Source organism: Aplidium turbinatum, chromosome 5, assembly GCF_918807975.1.
Source record: "Aplidium turbinatum chromosome 5, kaAplTurb1.1, whole genome shotgun sequence".
NCBI classification, from domain to species: domain Eukaryota; kingdom Metazoa; phylum Chordata; class Ascidiacea; order Aplousobranchia; family Polyclinidae; genus Aplidium; species Aplidium turbinatum.
Genome location: NC_137476.1, coordinates 6,323,717 through 6,346,042, shown reverse-complemented (window position 1 = coordinate 6,346,042; position 22,326 = coordinate 6,323,717). Strand labels below are relative to the sequence as shown.

The window sequence follows — 22,326 nt, the reverse complement described above, 5'->3', positions numbered from 1 at the left end:
TTTACTCATTTCAACAACGTAAACGACTACTACGACCAATAAAGTCCAAGGTCAGGACCTTTTTTTAGAGAAGTTAGTTTCATTTATAGAAAGTAAAAGCCACGACTGTAAGAACATTCTTCAACAGCAAGAAATTGTGAAAAAGAGAGTGTGTCGCTTTCAAGCTACAGTACAAACAAAAATCTGAAAAGCATAAAAAGCGTAATCTTCAAAGGCTCTATCATACCTTGATTACAATTAAGATCAACGTCAGTGGACCCAAAAAAGCTTATTTACCTAGCTATAACATTATTCGTCAAAAAATCTGAGAAACAAACTGAATGATGGAAGTTTTAACGCTCTAAATTTTGGAGGTATAGGTTAGTATTCTAAAAATCACTTGAAATCAACGAGCTTCAACGATAAACTTAGGTGTAGACTTACGTATATTTATTGCTTTTAGATATTGAAAATAATTATAAGTTTAATATCGGGCCCAATCGCAGTTCATTCAAAAGCCATTGTTTCTCCAATATCTGAGCCTGAGTTTTGAAATTTTGCCCGAAAGTGAAAACACTAGACTACGAAACTTAATGCCTTCTAGTAGTCAAAATGACTACCTTGGCATTTTAGTGTTAAATCAAGGTTTTAAAATTTTGAATTGATCATAAATTTGCCATTATTGCTCAAAAAGTTTTAACCTGTCATTTTGCAATGGTCTTAAACTTATTCACATCTACGGTAGTGCATTCGTTACTTCAAAAATAGGTTTTGTTTAAAAGGGAAAGGTGTTGGCGTTTGCGTTTTGTCCCAATTCTACTGTAGCTGCAGGGTTCTGCCTTACTACCCAAACATGTATTCATGGACTGCTTCAATGATAAAAAAGTGAAAATAGACAAGACTACTTCTTTAAAATTGACATTTGTCAAACGTTCATGTGCACTTTTCTGTTCTATTTCAATAAGCTGACGATGCTATTACTATAGCGAAACCGATTCTTAATAAACTATACTAAGAGGTTAGATTGTTGTGCAAATGCCAGCATTTGATGAATGCAAAATAGCAGCACTTTTCTGTATTAGAGTCTTAAAATCGAAATAAAAATCAAGCACAAGAAGAAAGAGTTTAGTTATCACTGCTGTTGAGAGCGAAAAGCTCTCTTGAGACCCATACGAGTCATTTGTATGCTTAGCAGGTGGCAAGCTAAAAAGACTGGTGGCCCAATTTTGGGTCATACCTAATATTTAAAAAGACATTAATAAGCCAAAATAATATGGTACAAACCTTATCATAGGCAGAGCAACTACACAACACCATTATTTTATTTTATTCAAATTTTCGATTTTGCAATTGGTAAATTGAAAACAGTAGTTTTTCATGAAAATACAGCATTTTTTACTTTTATATGGTAAACCAACCAATTTCCTTTTTAGTGTAGAATATGATACTCATAATCTGTGGTAGGCTAAATTTAACTGTGCGATCACGTAATTGTAGCCTACGTGATACTATTCATTCTTACGCTGTGATGACGATAAATCACAAAAAACAACCCAAAGCACGGAATGACGCATTTCCAAGTCAACAGCCTACTGTAAAATCCGAATTACCAGCATTTTCAGAATTGATTTTTCACTGTGGAAAATACGTAGCTTACTTGTTCCAAAACAATTTAAATCAAGTGAAAAGGTGTGAAAATAGTTTATTTGATAAAAGACAATTCGCCGCTTAGCCCGGCTGTTTAGAGAAGTACAGCATATTTTTCACGTAGGTTGCATATTTTTACAGTGGTGTAATGTGGGATGAACAAAGTTTAGATAGTAACAGAATAGTTGTGGTAACTATTTCGTTGCATTCTTTGTACTGTAACACGCAGTTGATCTGCTGCAAGTAAAGGTGGTCCCATATTTGATTCAAGTGTCGGGTATGAGAAGATAAGGTTCTCGTTGCACTAAGCCTTCGGCAGTATGGAGAGTAGGGTGGCCAGTTCCTTCCTCTCGGCCGCCTTTCCTGCAGTAATTATGCCCACCCAATTTATTACACCCTAATTAAAGGTGAGCGGTGTTTTCAACAACCAGTTTAAGCCGGGAGTCGAACCAGGATTGCATAATTGGAAAGCCAACGCCTTATCCGTTGATCTAGCGTAGTGAAATTCCAAATCTCGTGTTCAACCTACAATCTTCAGCAGCTAGGGTCTAAACTCTAAAGTCAATGTTGATGTAAGAAAGAAAGAGGTATGACAGAATGTGAATAAGACAATTTTCATTATATGACACACAAGTAACAAAGCTGCTATTAGAGCCTCATACACAGCTGTAACAACCAATAAACAATGTACAAAAACACATTATTAATGCAATACTTGTCAAAGTGTAGTAAATGTCGTCAGACATGCAGTCTGGCTCAAACAAGCAACTTCCCATTCTTTTGTTTTACCTGTAGTGTATATGCGCAATTTCCTAAAAGAAAAAAAACAAAACAAACCATTCATGTAAAAAAAGCTTCTATTTTAGCATTTCTTTAACATACAGTTGTCGCTGTAGCAATGAACTAATTACTGTAAAAGCTGAATAGGATTTATTTAGTACTAAGCTATTGCTTTATCTGTTCTTGAAGAAACCTGAACTTTAGTTTACAAACCAAAAAAATATTTATCTATAACTGTGTGCATCTTCATATACCGAAAAAATGAACAGTGCCAGCTACAGCTTACTCATTGCATCTGCACGTGCAGATTTTTTTTTTCTAAATGAGCAAGACGAACAAAGAAATCTCATAAACATTCGTTTCCTTCCGCGTTTCATGATATTCATAGTGAAGACACAATGCAGTTTAATTTGCGTATATTTACCATTGTGTTAATGTAAGCACACCAAACGTAACATGGTCAACATGCTACTGGCTGTGAAGCGAGACGAACTAAGCAAACATGGATGATAGGCCTATCAAACACATGTACTTTATTACTGAAAAGTTGTAATAATTAGGCTATGTTTCTCGGCAGTCGAGTGTAGCAAGAATTAACAGCGAGAATGAACACCATATTTTCATAGATGAATATGATATTTTGCTTATGAGGGTGGGCTCATCAGTATCGCACCTCTAATTTATGCCACAGCATTCTCAACCGCTCCTTTTGCCAGTTTTTCTTTATATGTTCTTTTACAACTGCTAAGGTCTTTTAGCAACAGGGCACATTTTCAATCTTATATAAATTATTTAAGATGTCATTACATCATTATCAAACTTATACTCATTCATGCAAGAAAGAATGCAATCGGTATCGTTTTTAAAGTCATTGTTATGCCCCGACTTGGAATCGAACCCAGACCTACCAGCACTAGCGCCGAAGGCGATAACCACTCCGGCCACTGAGCTGTTAACAATAAACTGAATAAAGTTCTATTGGCCACACGAACACAAAACATAAAATATACTTGAAGGTGAAGCACGCTGGTGAAAACAATTAGCAAAAACAAGAATTTTAGTTGGAAATAACAGTTTAACAAGGCAGCACATAAGACAGCAAAAAATGCTTCTAAAGTTACATGAAAATATGGTGTGCCTGCCTGCTGAGTGTTTGGGTGTGTGGACTACTTGCGGAGCGGATGCACTAATGATGAGTCCAGCAACGATTCCATTTTATATGAAAAAAAAATCAAAAAAACATGTAATCTTGCAATGTGTAGTGGTATCCATTTTGAACTCTGAGCGTTGCGCGATAGTAAAAATAGAAAAATAACCTACAAGTTGTGCGAACAAGTTTATATTTTTTCTGCTTCACCCTTCTTTCACAACAGAGGTTTGACGATATGTCTGTTTAAACAATACTAATATTTAAGATGCGTTATTTGTTTACCGTGGCTTACACGTAATATCTTGTCGCCACGTACCAGTTGACATAATATGCTTTTTTATTCAAAGATGCTCCAACCTGGATACTGGACAGTCATATGGTCATTCTTGGTGTTTTCATTTACAAGAAGATGTAGAAGTTGAACAGTAGATGCTTTCATGTACTTTATTACGTTTTTGGCGAACAAATTACAGTTAATCATTTCCAATTATCAAAAATAAGCAAAAAAACACCTTGTCGAAACAGGAAAGTAATCCAGTCGAGGGTAGTCTGCCTTTTTAAATTTTAGTTTGTACCATTGTTCCCCATAAGCTTTTACAAAAAGCCTGACCAATTGCTACCATTACCTGCGCTGAAACTTCGAACTGATGAAGAACAGTCGTGCCGATGTATGTTTGACCAAATCAAGTAGGACGGCATCTAGCGGATTAATAACATTAGCCAACAAACCTTTTAATATTTTTTACCTACAAAACTTTTTAACTGATTCTACACAATTTCAGGATAATATTCAAGCTGCAAACAATTTCTTTACACATACTGCTAATTTTAAGAAATCGCCAACTTGATTTGAAACATGGGCTATTGTCAGCAGTTAAACTGTATTTTTAAACATATTTCTTGAACAAGTAAAAAAGAATTACAAGTCATGTAATTTTCATTATGTGCGGAGGCAGGCGCGGATCTAGGAGTTTTTTTCGGGGGGGGCCAGAAAATTTGAAAATCAATTAAAAAGAAAGAAAAAGATAGAACACATATGAACAATGATACTACGACATATAGCCTAGATATGATATAAAATAGACATTAAAACAGCCATTTTCATCAATTGTGAATGTTTAAAAAATAAATTTTGCTTCAATAAAAATTGCTAAGCATGCAAAGTAAACTTGAAATCTGGTTTAAAACCCTGCATGCCTATCCATGACCAATTGGATATAAGTTATTTTATGTTTGCAGGCATATACGGTAATTGATTGAAATTATAATGAAGACTAAAAACTAGAAAACAGCCATTCCAGTGGCGTAGCCAGAAATTTTGAAAGGGTTTTTTTTTGACGTCAGGCTGGCGAAGCCACCGGAGTGTTCGCCTAAGACGACACCCACCAGCGGGGGGTCTGGGGGCCTCCCCCAGAAAATTTTGAAAATTTACTTTGAATTTGGTGCATTCTGAGAGCATATTCAACAAAAATGTGGGTATGAAAATTCCTATAAAATGGTGCTGTCAGGTGGCATAGCAAAAAGATGAGATCATGTTTTCTTCAGCATTTTTCGGAAATAAAGCTAAGTCTCTATGTTTTCTTGTTGCTAATTCCTGGCTGAGATATTTGAATATTTGGTATTGGCAAAACTCGCTCTTCTAATGCAGTTTCGTTTAAAGTTAAGTAAACTTTGTTTTAGAGACATAAAGAGACTGAAAGCATCATTCTCAATATCCTGACGTCACATGCGTGCCAAGAGGGAGGGTTGTAACCCCCAAACCCCCCTGGTTACGCCACTGAGCCATTCAATGTTTCAGATTGTTTCAACTGACGCCATTTGGTTCAGCGTTGGTTTCAGCCCCAACAAATGTTGCTATTAAAGTGTATTTGAAGTTGTATGACAGAAAATAACGGAGTCTGATCGATGGGTAATTTCAACCATAACAACAAAAATCTATTCCCCCCCCCCCCCCCCCCCCCGGGATGAGTTAAGTCCGCCCTGGGACTAACATCAGCTGTATAGAAGCATATTAAACCATTTGATGCGGAAACATACAATTTCAACAATTCCTCACAAAATTTCGGGGGGGCCCGGGCCCCCTGGGCCCCCCCCATAAATCCGCGCCTGTGCGGAGGAACATGTATTCGAAAGGTTACTGATCACTTTTTTTATTCACTTGTTGATTACGCATATCAGCTTCTATTCTCAATAGATTTTTCTTTTGTATCATGGGCCAATCTAAATGATGCTTGCTGGTACCGTGCACTCCATTATTTCTTTGATTTTTTTGTTTGCCGTAGCTATATACGTTTATTACATAAATCTAACCTACAGTACACCAGATCATATCCTATTGTTGGATAGACCATTAAACTAAATTCTTGCTATTAATTTAATATTTTACCTCGTGAATCTGAATCGTTTCTTTTTATTGCTCCAATAACGCTGCGGGCATTCTGGCGATGCTCATTCATACATCAAATACTGTGGGATAAAGAACTTCGAAAATGAATGTTGCAGTACAGATCGTAGCAAAATAAAAAATTTAAGACAACATAAACGTTGTGAAAAACAACTGTTTAACATTAGATAATATTTAACTTTTGGATAACTCTTGTGGAACACCCGGGTAAATTTCTCTTACCCAAAACGAAACTGTTACAAAACATATTAAAACTTGATTAAAATCTGAGCTTATCAATCACGAAACCGAAATATCAATCGCAAAACATTTGTTTTTGCTACGGTCGAGTACATTCTATTTGTAAACGAAAAGTCCCACCTGGCCTTGACTTGCCAAGAAAAGAATGGGTGAATTTAATTGCCTCCGTGCTGGTGTTGGTCGCTCTTCACGCAACATGTTTTACTGAGGTTTGTGTGACTCACCAGCCTTCGCCTGTGGCGAACCTCAAACAACACATCATATATTCTACAGGACATGTGAACCTCACAAACTCTAACAATGAGGTGGTAACAGCTGTTGAAGGATGTTGCCTGAATAGCTGACTCAGAAGCAAGATGAACGAAATAGTGATGTAAAGTCTAACGATTTTCTGCCACATCGGGTTTATAGCAGGCATCTTCACCTTCAATGTTAAAGTTAGTTGATTTTCTAGCTGTCGTCTACTTGAGCATACGTACTATACGCAGAGTTCTGATTTTTCAACATTTAAGTATTTAAATTAACTTAAATTAACTTTCAACTTTAGTATTTAATAACTTGCAACTTTAGTACAACTCATTCGTGACAGCCGCTCAACTTCTGATCAACGAAGCTGATGAACAAGACATTTCTGCGGCTACTTGAGCGGACCATTAATGGAATTCTGAATGGAAGTCAAGTACCACAAAACTCCATTCGTTCATCTCCGACGCCGACACACGCCCCATCGCCTGACACTACAAAGACAGGCATGGGTGCGCCTCAACCATCTTTCTAGGGGCGCCGGGTTTTCCGCTCAACCATGCACCAATGGCACTGCCTTTTTCCCCTCTTGTGAATGTGGTGACGAGGAACAGACCGCAGATTACATCATCAATGACTGTACCATCTTCAAGCCACTCAATGGAGTGGAAGGCCTGTGCATCATGAATGATGAAACCAAAGACTGGCTGCTCTCTATTAGCCTTCCACTTCTTCTTTTTCTTCTTCTTTTTCTCTCGTGTTGTCGCTATATGTCAGGGCATCCGTTGGTTAGCCACTGCCTGGTGTCGTCATCGATAGAAAATAGGCCTTCCATACCATTAGGTGGTCTGTATAGCCGGCAATTCTTGATAATGTGGGCTGCCGTCTGCATTTCACCACACTCACAGGTAGCACTCTCTTGCCAAGCCCCAGCGCAACATGTCTGCACCATAGCGTCCAACACCAGTGTGCAAACGGTTACGCCTTGATGAGGCAAGTCTAGAGAGGCCATGGCCCAGCTGGTTTTCGGTCGGGGATATGAATACTTGGCGAAGTGGGGATGTGCTGCTTGACCATTGTTCACACCACGCCGCGTGGCACCACTGTTTGCTAGGGCTTCCACCAGAGGCTTCCAGAAGGTCTTCCGCAGCGCGTACAAATGACTTTCTTGATTTTAGCCGCTGCTTCGGTGGATATCTCAGCGTGGTTGCGTGTAGCAGATGGCCGGGGCTTAGGGCTTTACGGCTCAGGAAAAGAACAGCACGCTGGCGCCGTAGTGCAGCGTGTGAGCCTTCCACTGTAGTCTGGGAACATTGTGAATCTGGGGTAGTAAAAGGATAGACCCTCGGCCCCAGAGGCTCACACGAAGAAGAAGAACTTAAGTATTTTGTGATTGCCATGATCTGCATAGAATTGATTCTACGTTCAATCTGGTTAATGCATGCTACATCACAACTGCAGCATGAAATTAACTAAGTGCATCACATTATGTTATTATTATTGGGATTTTGGTCTTTAAAAAAGGTGGTCCCATACTTGATTCAAGTGTTGGGCATAAAAAGATAAGGTTCTCATTGTAGCCTACTAAGCCTTCGGCACTAAGGAGAGTAGGGTGGCCAGCTCCTTTCTCTCGGCCGCCTTTCCCCCAGCAATTATGCCCACCCAATTTTTACACTCTAGGTAGAGGGAAGCGGTGTTTTCAACAACCAGCTGAAGCCAGGAGTGGAACCAAGATTGCATAATTAGAAAGCCAACACCTTATCGGTTGCGCAATCTCCTCACTTACTAGGTATGGATAAAATAAGTGAAGAAATGTAAGTAATTATTATAACGAGAGTGAGATTTAGGGTAATGATACGTTGTAATCTTCAAAAAGATAGTGCTAATATTGTCAAAAGAAAGCAATCTATTGTGATCAAGCCTACTACAATACAAAATTGCCTTGTTAGAAACAATGAATATTATTTTTACATAACAAAAAAGTTCTTGTACAAATGCTTCGTTTCATAGCATGTAGTGTATTGTAATTATGGAGTATTTTTACCAAATCAGTAATGCTAAACATAAATTGGTGTGGTAGTTTGAAAATACAAGTGTTGTAAATATCGATAAAATTTAGTCTAACAACCATTAAAATAAATATCATTAAAACCGAAACCATATATTCGCCATGACAACAGCAAATTAGTCAAATAAGCCATAAACATACACTCTGTTTTCAACCAAAAGCGTTGATATTATTCACACAACGTATTCATTCAACGTTGATATTAGTTGATGTTATTACAAACTATTCACAATGTAGAAGCGATGCAAACAAAAAAGATATTTTTGTTGCTTAGGTCAAGTAAAGTATGTAGTTTTCAGTCTTTCAATTTGTATATTATCATGTTATTTTATATAAAAACAACCCTTGGTGTAACTCTCATTCGCAGTTCTAAGTGATTTTTTCTTTAACCCATAATGAGGGTATACTTCTGGCGGTAAGTTTAGCATTGTTGGTAGCCACTTTAACAAGTAAAAATTTAACCATTGTCACTGAAACCTCGAACCAATCATAAGCTACGTTTTCTGTGTCGTGAGAAAGGGGGAAAAGAAGGTGATACAGAGCAAATAAAGTGACGGATTCTCTGTCAGCTGGTTGGCTTAGGGGTTAGGGTTAGAAAGTAATCATTTCCATGACTGGTTTGGTTACCATTCCTACCACTACTCTTTTTTCTTCGGTAACTATCAAATCAAGCTCAAAACTAGAATTAACTCTCTGGCTGAGTCCTAGAAAGGTCACAATTGGACGGTAGCCTCTTATAACATGTTCTGATTGATTCGAGGTTTCAGTGGTAGTGGCTGAATTTCTTCATGAAAGTGGCTTCATTGTTACTATTTCTTTCACTGCTAACGGTCAGTTCATTAATGTCAAATCATTGCATTTTAACCGACAGTAGGCTATACCCAAATATCATCTTTGCGAGGGTCACGCATATTGTTGTTCGTTAGATGATGGTTATTCATAAGCTGACAGTTGTGTATGGTCAGTTTTCATCATAGCTTCATTTGTTTCTGTCATCGTCAGATATTTTAGCCTCTATAACTCAGCCAACTTGCACGTTGTCACGCAGCTGGTGTTCTGTTCAATCACCTTTTTGCTATTTTGCTTTGAACTATCCAATACTTTACCTTTAAAATTGAAACAAAACCAAGTTGAATAATATTTTATTTGACTACTACAATAAGAAATCAAAGTTTTTAATATGTAAAAATCATTAACCCTATTCGGACTAAGCTAGTTTTGTGAGGTAATGGCCTGACGTGTGGACTTATTCCATCCACACTTTCATTTGCTAATAACTTTTGATATAAAAACGTTACGAGGTTGCTTTTTTGGCAAAGTTAAAGCAAAATTATTGACAAACTGGTTAAAATTTTAAGTGGACACACATACTCTACCAGTTATTTGCTATTTCTTTTTTGCTAAAAGTAGTCATTTTTTTTTAAATTTTTCTGATGTCTCAGTCATAATCTCCTGAAATCGTTAATATCTTCGTAAAAGGCACATGGTCCAGTTATGCATGTAATCCGAAATGGTCAGTAGTCATGTAGGTCACGCAGTAAATCTTGGAAGGCACAAAACAATACTAATGTTTGCTAACTTGCTTGTACAAGATGATAAAGTTTTTCAGATGACCTTGCAATTTTAGGAGTAGGGTGTCAAAAACTGCTGATAACTAAAAAACTATACCACATAAAAATGTCATTTTATTACTAAAACAAAGATGAATAATTTTTAGGAAAAGTCATAAAACTTCAGCTAATTTGAGCCAGTAACTTTTATGTAATCGATAAAAGTTTTAGGTATGGACGGACCCCGTCCACCCGTTAGTCTGAATAGGGTTAAAAAGAAAATAATTTGATTGTGTTAAATTATTTTCCCTACCTATTTCACACACTGTGTGTTTTCAAACATCTTACAGCAGCTTATGCTGAAAAACCTCAATTTCTGACTTGTAAGCAGAGCAGTTAGCTACAAGTGTAAAACGACTACGTTTAAGTCATCAAGAATCAGGATACTGGACGTCACAGAGTAACAAATTAAACTCCGAAAATATAATCAAATGCAGTCCCAGTAGCTAAAATATTGCAAAGCATTTAGCTTGTTAGCTATTAGTTAAAGCAAGATATCAAAAAATGATATATAGAACACACAACAATACAATCTATATTTTAAGATGACTGCTTAAAGTTTTCACGTCTTCTCGTTTTGTTTCTTTCTCTAAATGTTTTTAAAAAATTAAAATAATGTTTGTATTTATGCCGAGGCATTATCAAATTGTTATATATACAGTACACAATCGTGCAAGAATAAAATGCATAAACGATGATAAGATACGACACAAACGACATAATTTTAAGATATTACGTAATAATAACAATTAGGCCTACATCTTATTCAGAAGACGATGGTAATAATATCGTAAACTGTGAAAATTATTTTGAGGTTTCAAAATTTATAATAAACAGCATTTCAGACACAGTTCAATTTAACAGAATGTCCAGACGTTATCAACTACACTATATGTAAAATTTTAAGCAAAAGAAAAAGTTCTCATGAATAAACTCGCTACATAAGGATACATATGACTATAGCAGTTTGACTTATTAGTTTGAAAATATGTCTCAATCATGAGCTTGAAAATCTTCTGCTGGGATCTTTAATCCAAAGACGTTGAACATGAAATTGGTTCTTTTAGCGAAAGTTGTCATAGAGGTCAAAGGCTGCAAGGTGAGCTTCCATTGTGGTGTAACAAAGCTTATACAGTTCCTACAAAAAAAAGTTAACAGTTAAGCTATGCAGTGAAATAAAAAATTGACGTTTAATGTTTGTTAAACAAAACAAAAAATGTTTGCGGTTAATAGTTTACAACATGTAACGCACGAAATATTTGAAATATGATTTTTTTCGATAATATTTGATTTGTTTACAATTTGAATACAGTTTTTAAGCTGTGCTATTTTGTCGGTGCCAGAATTTAGCTTTACAACATCCCTTTACACTCAACATAATGTATATAGTAGTTCTCTCTCTCGTTTGACTTGTAGTAGCTTCGATTGGCAATGCCTCCTCGTGCAGCCAAGATACGGTAGTTGGGTCCAGTTGTCAAATACCAGTGATTCCACTTGGGGGCCGTAAGATGGAACATTCATGGAGTATGTGTTGCATTGTTTGTTCTACCGCTCCGCAGACACATATCGGCAAATTATGCAACCCCCACCTAAACAGATTAGCTCCAGTACAGCCAACGTCACATCTGATCCTGTTCAATGTGACCCATGCCTTTCTTGAGAGGTCTGCTCCAGGAGGGATGGAGAGTGCTGGTATAACTGAAAACCGGGGAGGGATATGTGGCAGCTCGTTCCATTCTTGGGCCCATGTTTCCATGCAGCTGAAGTTCTTATCCACAAGTTGTGTAGCATATCGATGGAATGGGCGCCTTGATGATAGGCGTTGAGGTCTGACTGGTCAATTTGTTTGGGAGTGACTGTGGAGAAGGTGTTGAGGATCGAGTCTCACATGCAGAGCCAGTTTGTGAGAGGCTTCTTCCCTGCGGACATGAGCAGGAGCAATGCCAGCCAAAGTTGGCAGATAAGCAGTAGGTGTGTGGACAGCCAGTGATGATGCGCAAGGTGTCGTTAATGCATACATCCATCTTTTTTGTGTCTCTGCTGCGGTTCCACACTGCTGAGGCATATTCGGCTGAGCTGTAGACCAAGGCTAGTGCACTTGTACGCAAGGTTGATGCTCGGGCTCCCCATCCTGTTCCTGCTAGGCTTCTCAAGAGGTTATTTCGAGAGGTAACCTTGGCACGGAGTGACTCGATGTGGGGTCTGTAGGTCAACTGCCGGTCAAGTTTTACTCCAAGGTAATATATACATATAGTAGTTCATCACCACCTAACTCTTCTTGCAGTGAATATAGTGAATTATCGATGTTCAAAACGTTTCTTGTAGTATATGACATCGTTACTTACCACAGAAGATACAAGTCCTGGTCTCATGTCTCTCAAGTCCTTGACTGCTCGAAAGACGTCGACCTTCTGTTCTACATTCCATCTCTCGATGAGATTCAACAAAGCACAAAACACCCCAGTCTGCTTCAAGCCGTCACTGAAATTTGAAAGAAAACAAAGGACATTCGCAATTAATTCCGGTACGATAGAAAACTTATGTGAAGTTTGATGGGCATTTTCAGATTTTTTGAGCAATTTTGGAATCAATTTATTTTGTTGAGTATACAGTGAACGAAATTGAGTTTTTATGGTAAATGATTGGAAGCTTATGGAAGTTTAACCCTATCTGTAGCGACACGGGGTTTCATGAGGACGCTCCATTCTGTAGTGAAATATTTCACATAAGGACATATGCTCGTAATGTGAAATTTCTTGACATTTAGTTTTTATTCTTTGCGAGTTTTCTAAAGCTACGCTGGTCATTTTTTCTACTTTCCTGCCCTTCACAATAAGGATTTTGTCTCAGGTGGCTAGACATTTTCGTGCAATGCTAGTTATATATATGTTAATGTTAGTGCAATATAAATGTTAGTGTAAATTACTTTGAAATGCAAAAACGCCCAAAAAAGCCCTATTTACGAGCAAAAGTAATTTTTGTTTAGTTTAGAATTACTCTATGTTATAACTCAAAAATTTCAATTTTGAAGCTATTTTTAGAAAGTTATAATAAAAACCGACTTCCTGACTTTGTTGCATCTCAAACACTTTATTTCAATAAATTTGTTGGGTAAAAGTTTAATTTCTATGCGCACAATATACATAGCTATTATCTTGTAAAATATTTTGTCTTTGTGATTTTCATAGCTCCCGTTATTAGCGATTAATTAGCACAGGGCTAAGATAGCCGGTGACGTGCTTTCCGCAGTACGAAAACAGCTTGTACTGAGATAGGCTTAAAAATGCATCTCGAGCCGCAACAAAACGTCTTTGCGGGCCGCACGCAGCCTTCTTGTTTGAGACTCTTGTCTTAGATTCTCGCTCGTTTTTGAGTGTTTAATATTTTATTATATTCAGCTTCTGCCTACAAGATTAGCAAAATTGATACTGCAGCTTCCACAAAACAGCAACTAAAGCCACCACTGCCATAACTAGGGTGATTAAAAATACAACTAACCATTAGAATGCTTGATAAGGTTAAAACAAAAATTTGCATTCATTTCTACTTTGTCAGGTCAAAAGGAGTAAATCAATACAATGTAAAGAATTATTGCTGATGTTGTTGGTCGAGCTGTCAATCGTTTGACCTAGTTACAATCCTTCCTTACATCTTGCTTACAAATTGTACAACAACATTATTTGATGTTGTCGCCTATTACTATAATGTATACAATATATACAGTATAAACTCAAATATAGTTATTACTCACTAAACCCTCGAAAACCTGTTTCATCCCTAAAAGGAGGATCATCAGAAGGCCCTTATTCAAATAGAATGTCTTTATGCAGTATTATGTATTGTAGCAAATCTCAAGTAATAACTTTGTTAATGCATGTGAAGCTCAGAAAACTCGACATGGGTTAGATTGGGATATTATACTTTTGGTTTGTCGTATTCACCACACAAGAACTAAAAATGCAATGTGTGATGTAATAAAAGCACTAATGGATGTCATGTGACTAACCTGCAGTGGACCAGCATGTTTCCTTCAGCCAGATCGCTGCTAATCGTCTTTGCGTCATTGATGACGTGAAGAATATCTTTTCCACTAGGTGGCTCGCCAAAGTTTGACCAGTTTTTGTAATGAATCTGTGTCACTCTAATCTAGATAGAAAAAAATAATTATGATAACCTTTAAATTTATTTAAAAATGTGATGCCACAGCCTAATGAAAAGAGCACATTTCACAGTCTATTTCAAATAATATTGAATTAAGTGATTGAAACAATAATAAAGGATGGTTTATCAGAAGTATCTTGATCTCTATGACTGTTTATCTTGAATCTTGGGTATCCAGTTGTAGGAGCAACCAACATTAAATTCGATCAGGTAATTGTCATGAAATAATGTTTGTCTTCATCTACGCCACGGATTGGTAACCTTCAGCATTGAAAGAGCCATTTGGTCTCCTCTCCATCAAACTAAAACCTGCTCTGAGCCGCACCATCTAATTGACTGCTTACAGAAAAAACCTAACGCTTGCCGGAAAGCCTTTTGTTTGAGTTATTCTCTTCTTGCATTTAGCCATTATTTATGATTAATCAATACAAATCTATTCAAGTAATGCCGAAATTAAATGTTTAGCTACAATATTCAGATATACTGACTAGCTACAAATTATTACTAGCTGCAAAGCAAACCGTAGCAACAAAGGTAAAGTGTTGCGCCTCCTTGTCGCAACGATTCGGTTTTTGATTATTGCACCACAATGGTATAATTGTGACACGAACTAGTACAAAAAAGTATCACGTGAGCCAGAGCGCAGAGATAAAAAAGCCGCATGCGCCTCCGGAGCCTACGCCATGCCATATGAATAGTAAATATGAAGGTATAACATTTTATTTAAAACTTGCCAAATGCATTTGTTGAGGAATTGGATCTTACCTCTTTGCATCGGCAACGCATGAACCGGTGTGCAAATAATCACGTGACCTTATTGTCCTTGTTGCACTATTTATGTTACTTTTCGTTTTGTCTGCCCATTCGCTATATGTCTTGCCAAGAGAACGTATAATAATTATGTTAGACCGCGTCGAACTTAATTAATCTTAAATTTTCTTTTCGTTGATAAATAGAGACGACAGCAATCAACTGCATGTGTTCAGTTCATATGAGTTTTCTCAAATCACACAACGAACGTACTGTGAGATTCTTCCTTGAAACATCAAACCGCCGCAAAATGCAGTGATTCCAAACATCAACTTCGTCTACAAGTTTGATATTCAATGTTTTCAGAGACAGTTCAGAGCCTACATTTCCAGTCGGCCAATAACAACAACACATTTCCTGAAAAAAAAAAGTATATATATTGTATATTAAAGTCAATATGTTAATAACTTACATATTTATTAATGTTAGGAAGAAATGTAAGGATAGTTGTTTTTAGATAGAATGATATAGACTTGTTTAGCAGATAATGATGAATAGATCCGAACGTTACAAAAGTATTATACTGAAAAAGTTACAAAAAAATAGTGCATTGTTAGCATTGTTAGTAGGTTTGCTGAGGCAAAATCCGAGTAGATTGCTGTGCATTTAAAACTTTGCACGTTGCAAAGTAGAATATTATATTTGGAGTAAGAAAAGAAAGAGTTGAAGTGAACAAGCAGTCATCTTTTTATTTTCACAACTTGCTATATTTTTAATGGTGAGATTGACATTGTAAGACATTATTAAGAAACTGTTGGCATTGTTTGCTCAGAGTTTATTTAATATCCTGTTGATATACAAATACCTGGCCACGTTCTTCCAGTGGAGTAAGCATAACAATTATCTTTACATCACATTCCAAGATAGCTCTCCAGAAGTTCAAAACTGTATTCGGCATTGGTCCTTGGGATGCAATCATTTTCTCAAAACAAAGATATGTCTGTTGAGGATTTGAGATAAGTAAGTACGAGACAACAAATAGTTTGGTGATATCCGTTGCGAAAGTCTTTAAACAGTAGAAAAATCACCTAACTTTTGACAACTAAATACTGAAGTTTTGGGTGTTTATCAGAATTATTATATTTTTTAGCATCAGCTGCAACGTTCAACTGATGAAAGTAAAAGGCAAAGACTAGATAGAAAAACAAGCATTTTTACGATTTGCTGTTAGAGTTCTCTTTTACAAAGTTTCAAAAAAATAACACATGGCAATATCATGCATTGTCACGCAGACGCGAAGGAGTGACAGCGTAGTAAGATACTGTAATCAAATATATCAACAAATGCCAGTTTTAATTACAAATGTTGCCTGCAATTTGAGACAGTGCTTTACACTTTAAATTAACCTATAAATTTCAAAGAATTTTTTTGCATTTATACTATTTCAATTTAGTGTATTCTAATTTAGTTTTCCAGATGCATTACAAGAACAAGAATAGAATTATCCACTCAAGAGCTTTCGCATAGTTTTTACCACGATGTAAGTAAGGCTTGTTTTTATTAGGTTATAATTCGATCAAGCAAACTTTGTCAAAGCTTCGAACACTTTCCCGGTTGCAACTTTCCAAAAGGTACCATTAAAAAATCCCCTTAGAGGCTTAGAGAAACAAAAGAAAAACGCAAGTCGTAGTTAAATTAAGTCATCGTTTTTCCATCGGCTGACTTGAGGCAGAGGGTTAGGGCGGTGATAGGTTAGACATTTCATTGACGTGGGTTTGATTCCCACCACTGCTATAGCTCTTTTTTCTTCTGTAATTACCAAACAAACTTCAAAGGGGATTTTTTAATGGTACCTTTTGGAAAGTTGCTTCCCGGTTGATAATTTTTATTGTTATTGTAAAACTAACTGACAAAGCCCACCTCAACGTAGAAAGCGTTTGCATACGGGATGTCTTCATCATGAACTTCTTTGCTGATAACAACTCGTGAATGATCATCTGTAAGGCCAATATTAGTTAAAACAAACTTAGGATAAAAAGGTAAAGGTGAGTCTCATGGTTGAATCCAAGCATCGGGGGTTAAGAAGATAAGGTTCTCATTATAGTAAGCCTTCGGCACTAATGAAAGTAAAGTGGCCAGTTCCTTTCCTTCAGCAACTACGCCCACCCTTGGTAGAGATGAGCGGTGTATTTTCAACAACCAACCCAATACATACGCAGCGTGTAGGCAATTTTCTTCAAAGGTTTTAACACATACCAACTGTACGTACCTACTATGACACTGATTATTGCAATCTAGTGATAATGTTCCAAGCTTACATGGCATATTGGAGGTCGTTCTATTCTGATCTTTGTAGCTATCTTGAGCTCCAAAGCTCTGTGATTTCTTTAGTGGTGGAATGCAATCCAACATGGCGAATTGTTCAGCACTCCTTAACAATTATCGTATTTTGGCAATCTTTATAGGCTAAGTAATTTATTCTAATAGATAGCATTCATTTAACGTACGCATTTCGAACGTAGCCTACAGATAAACAAACAATAAAATAAGGAAGTTGTAACAAACAACAACCAAATAAAAAAATACAGTAGTTTCATATTGATTTTGCTTTACAGTATTTTGAAAATAAATTATACAGATTAATTAACTTATAGCACTAAAAACCAAATGCTCAACGTAATCTCTTTAGCAACACTCACTTTGCTTCAATTTTGCTCAGGACAACGTTAAACTCATTGGTATTGTAATCTGTTTCTCCAAACAAATGTATCTCTGCCATGACCTTGTGAAGAAACACGTACTGGATCTGAAGAAGACAGAACAATCATCGTAAAATAATAAAATGTATGAAAAAGAACGCTGCGAAGGGATTACCATGGAATCATCATCTTTTTTTTCGTTAGCTAGGATTTCAGGATTTTATGAGCAAAGGCTTTGCTTATAACATCCTGCAATCATCGCCTCAGTACGCAGTTGTTTGCCGCAGGGGCTTCCTATCTGCTTAACGTATTTTCTTAATTCTTGATATGATACGTTTTTTGCCTGGTGGAGTTAATCGCCATGTGATGTGCCTTTTTCCCTTGCTTTGCCGTTTCTTCTTATGCATTTCGTTTTTCAATTCATTGTGTAGATCAGTTATTTATTTTCAATGTAGATTTAAAATCTGTTATTTTTCGTTACTTGAAAAGGGCTAGAATGTGCATGGCCGAAAACGTTCGTAGTTTATAATTTATGTTCACTTTAATGTATTCCGTGTGGTTGCTTGATTTTATCTGTTTAGGGTTGAAAAAAAAAATAACGTCACTGCTAGTACTCTGCGTGGTATGCCATACGTTGCATTTCATTATTCAAATGTGTAAAGAAAAGTAGCTCTTGAGTTTAAAATTCTCTAACTTGACAAAGAAAAATTTACTTATGCTATGTCTTCAGAAATTCAATTTTAAAGTTGTAGTCAAAAGCGCCGTGAAATTATTGTGCACAAATCTGAATTTTAATATTTTTGAGATTTTTGATAAGTTACGGTAGTTCGAAGTTTAGAAAGATTGAAAATGTATTGTTATTTGTTTGGCTATACATTTATACACAGCGCGAGTCCGCTACACCATTTTTTTAAATAGACAAGTCGTCATAATGAATTACAGTTTTCTATGTAATTACTAATTTTCTGCTTTTGAGTAAGTGGAGCTGAAAAATTGTAACGGCATTTGAAAAGCTATTGAAAAAATATTGTATTTTTTTTCATATCGAGGTTGCAAAACCCATGACAATTAGCCTAATATGTTTTGTTTTTTTCAAATTTCTTAAGTTGCACAATAACATTATACCAGCTAAAATAATTTTTTAATAAACGCTACCACTTTTGCAAGTACTCACATTTGTCTGCACCATGTCACAACGGTTTCGTCTCATGTTTTTCACAGTTTCATAAATATTTATAGAGTAGCCAGACTTCATTTCTCGAATGAGATAATCCATTCCGATGAACGTGCCAGTCCGTCCTGCTCCAGCGCTGAAAAGAATAAGAAATTGACAATTCCCAAGCTTCTTTACTTGCGCAAAATGCTGCGCTTTGTTTAATGAATGTTTGAGGTCTTTTGAACACTACAGTACATGGGTTCGTAAAGTGATAGCACTCTTTTTACTGAAACGATAACAGGAAAAACTAAACACCCGAATTCAAGAACTACTCATTTTGTATGTTTGAAACTTAAAGTCACACAAATTTTGAAGAATTGAATGATCAAAGCAGCATCTTGCAAAAACGTTTACTTCATAATTGGAACACATTTTTGACAACACCAACCCGTAGAGAATGTAGGCTAAGGTATTTTAATTCATGATTTGTTATAGCTTTGCAAAACTTTAACTTGGTCTTTCTCAAAAACTATTTTTTTGTAGTTTAAGTAGTATTTGATCTTAAGTCTTAATTGAACACACAAAGTTCATCTTTGTGAAAGCTTAGGCTTGCACTTATTACAAGGTCCCTATTCAAGCACTTGCTAAAAATCAAATTTAACATACTATTTGGTGGTTGCAAACTTGTAAGACTTTCTGTGCCTATCCACCAGAGGTATAATCCTACTCTCTAAACCCTTGACAGCCTGTTTCACCCTAAAAAGAGGATGATCAGAAGGTGGCAACAACTGACATAATAATAATCATTTTATTTTTGTCCATTATTACAACATACACCACATTTCACAATGGCATATGTACTGCAATAGCGTGTAGACATTCAGTATTCAATTAAGTAAACTGAAAAAAGCAGTAAAAACCTATGCAATCATCTTGGTAACTGCTCAAGCTTTGACACTTTGATAGAAAAGCTGACAAGCAGCAACAAAACACAAAAGGAACTTACCTGCAATGAACAACGATTACATCATTATTGACTTCTTCATGTTTTCGCAAGACGTCGCTATGGAGACGTATAATTCCGGTTGTCGTCATGGGAACACCGTGGTCAGGCCATTCCGTGTATTGGAATTGTGTGATGATCAGTCGTTCACCCTTTTATGAAATTGCATTTGTATTACCCTTTTTGTGTTTGTCATTATCAGAATGAAGTCTCAAGTGAAAAAGCAAGTTTTCAACAAGCAATTCAAAGATTGATCATAAATCGATTAATTTTAATAAATGCTCAAGTTCGGATTCGTAATTCGTAGTAGGCTTGGTTTTGATCACATCATATCAAACAAATCTTTGAATTCACTTTCCAGGATGTCATTAAAAACTTATTTTTTGCTCATTGAAAAAAAAAAAAAAACTTGGACAGATTTTAATAGGTTCTAAAGTGATTTCTTGATGCAATTACATTAGATGGGCCTACTCCTCTACTTGTCGTTAAAATACGAAATTAATATCGAAGTAATCCGATTGAATACTTTACCAGGCAAAATTTTTAAAAGTTACATATCTTTTAAAACCTTTGTTTTATTTTTCAAGGTCATTTCAAAGGTTCTGATCACGTAACAACCCTTTTCAATTTCTTCCACAGAAGTTATTGTGAAGTCATCAGTCTCCAGCGTAGAATCTTTATCCGGCCAATACATTTCGCATTTATGCTGGAAAAAAATGCGCAAGTTGAAAAATATTGTTGTTGCTAAAGTACTTTGAGTCATTGTCATAGATCAGCAATGCACAACCTGCGGTCGAACGGCTGCATGCAGCCGTTATGAAATATGCGCCGTCTATATAAGTCATTTAAAAAAATAGGATTTGACGGCCGTGCTTCCCAATATTGAAACAATACTGGAGGAACGCAGAATACAAGAGTCACAATGCTTAACTACTTGAATGGTGATGTCACATAAATACAATTGTTACTCAGTAAACTAGAGTTTAACCCATGTAACAATCTGAATAAAAGTCTGCAAGATAAAACACAGCAATTTGTCTCATGTAAAAAAAAGTACTTGACTTTCATGAAAAACTTCATCTCCTTAAGAATCATCTCCAGCAGCGTAATTTCCATTTTGAACAAGTGACGGCTCTGATTGATAGCAATGAAATTCAAGCATCTTCTTCTTGCGTTTGAGGCCGCCACAGATCACGTTGTTACTGTACATCCAGGCGCAGCAGCCAATGGATTGTGCATTCATCGAGCGTTGTTAAGTCCACATGTCTATCTTGTAGTCGGTATACAGAACATTGATAGATAATGTGGTGTGCAGTTTGAAAATCTGAGCCACACGCACAAGATGGTGAATCGGCGAGGCCCCACTGGAACATGTTGCTGCTAAAACGGCCAACTCCAGTCCGCAGGCGATTGAGCTTCACCCATTCCTTCCGGGGTAGAAAACGGGTAAGTCATATAGTTCAGTCAACAAAGTACCGTTGGATAAATCACCATGACTTGTAGGCGAAGCAAATTTTCTTGAGCAAACAAGCAGTTTGAAAAATTACTTTTTTCTTTCTTACCTTTCCCTTTTCTACAAGTTTAGCCAACATCACGATGACTTGGCATTTTTTCTGCCATATCATGACCCAGAATGCTTCCACGGTGCTCTTGAGTGGTCCTTGTGTTGCAATGAAAATATCAGGACAGTACTTGCTCTGAAATCACAGTGAGATTCATAAAACTCGTCACGGATTTTTACAACGTCAAAATACTCAAAAACTTTTGCCCCAAAAAAATAATGTTTTTTTTCTGCAAAGAAAGCAAGTATTTAAACGTAAGATACAATTTTTTTAAGATCAAAAATGAGATACAAAGATCAGCTGAAAGTCTCCCTCAACCATGGAAACATTGATATGGATTCATGGGAACAACTTGCAAGTGACAGATCCCTCTGGAGAAAAAGAACTAGGGAAGGCACAGAAATTTTCGAAAAAAGCAGAATACAAAAAGCCCAAGAAAACGAAACATTAGAAAAGAAAGCTAAGACTACCACGCCCCCCCACTCTCCATAAAATGTGCCTTTTGCACACGTCTTTTCCATCATAGACTGGGCCTCCAAAGCCCCATACGACATCACCATCCAAAGCCAAATTCGATTTGAAGATAAACCAATGCTCGGACACGAGCTGGAGCCGACGGCGACGATTTTCCTGACGAGGGCTAACAGTTTTGTCGAAAACGTTTGAATTTATGTAGATATCTTTATTTTATGTATTGTTTTGAATTATGCAATTCAATCCTATCAAGTTGATATCAATTATCTGTTTATGATATTGAAAAACTATTTCTCTACCAAAACTATTTTACTTGAATATGTGATGCGTTGATGTATGAGAGTCCTTTGAAATTCTCTTTTCCACTTTCCAGATTCACTCTAGAATGATCGACTGGAAC

The 22,326-nt window shown here is 36.5% G+C and overlaps 1 protein-coding gene across 1 annotated transcript in view; it reads right to left on the bottom strand.

Moving 5' to 3' along the window:
• Positions 1-9,643: 9,643 nt before the first annotated feature.
• The window catches only part of LOC145770880 (uncharacterized), a 29,150-nt gene continuing 16,467 nt past the window's right edge, over positions 9,644-22,326 (bottom strand). Inside the window, exons 17-29 of the mRNA XM_082582624.1 lie at positions 22,240-22,319; positions 21,453-21,587; positions 20,459-20,596; positions 19,894-20,042; positions 18,906-19,041; positions 17,732-17,838; positions 17,351-17,463; positions 16,953-17,029; positions 15,898-16,032; positions 15,306-15,449; positions 14,128-14,267; positions 12,467-12,602; positions 9,644-11,259 (exon numbers count right to left, since the gene is read on the bottom strand). Coding sequence (XP_082438750.1) covers positions 11,185-11,259; positions 12,467-12,602; positions 14,128-14,267; positions 15,306-15,449; positions 15,898-16,032; positions 16,953-17,029; positions 17,351-17,463; positions 17,732-17,838; positions 18,906-19,041; positions 19,894-20,042; positions 20,459-20,596; positions 21,453-21,587; positions 22,240-22,319 — 1,565 coding nt within the window. The 3' untranslated portion in view covers positions 9,644-11,184. The remainder of the gene's footprint in view (positions 11,260-12,466; positions 12,603-14,127; positions 14,268-15,305; positions 15,450-15,897; positions 16,033-16,952; positions 17,030-17,350; positions 17,464-17,731; positions 17,839-18,905; positions 19,042-19,893; positions 20,043-20,458; positions 20,597-21,452; positions 21,588-22,239; positions 22,320-22,326) is intronic.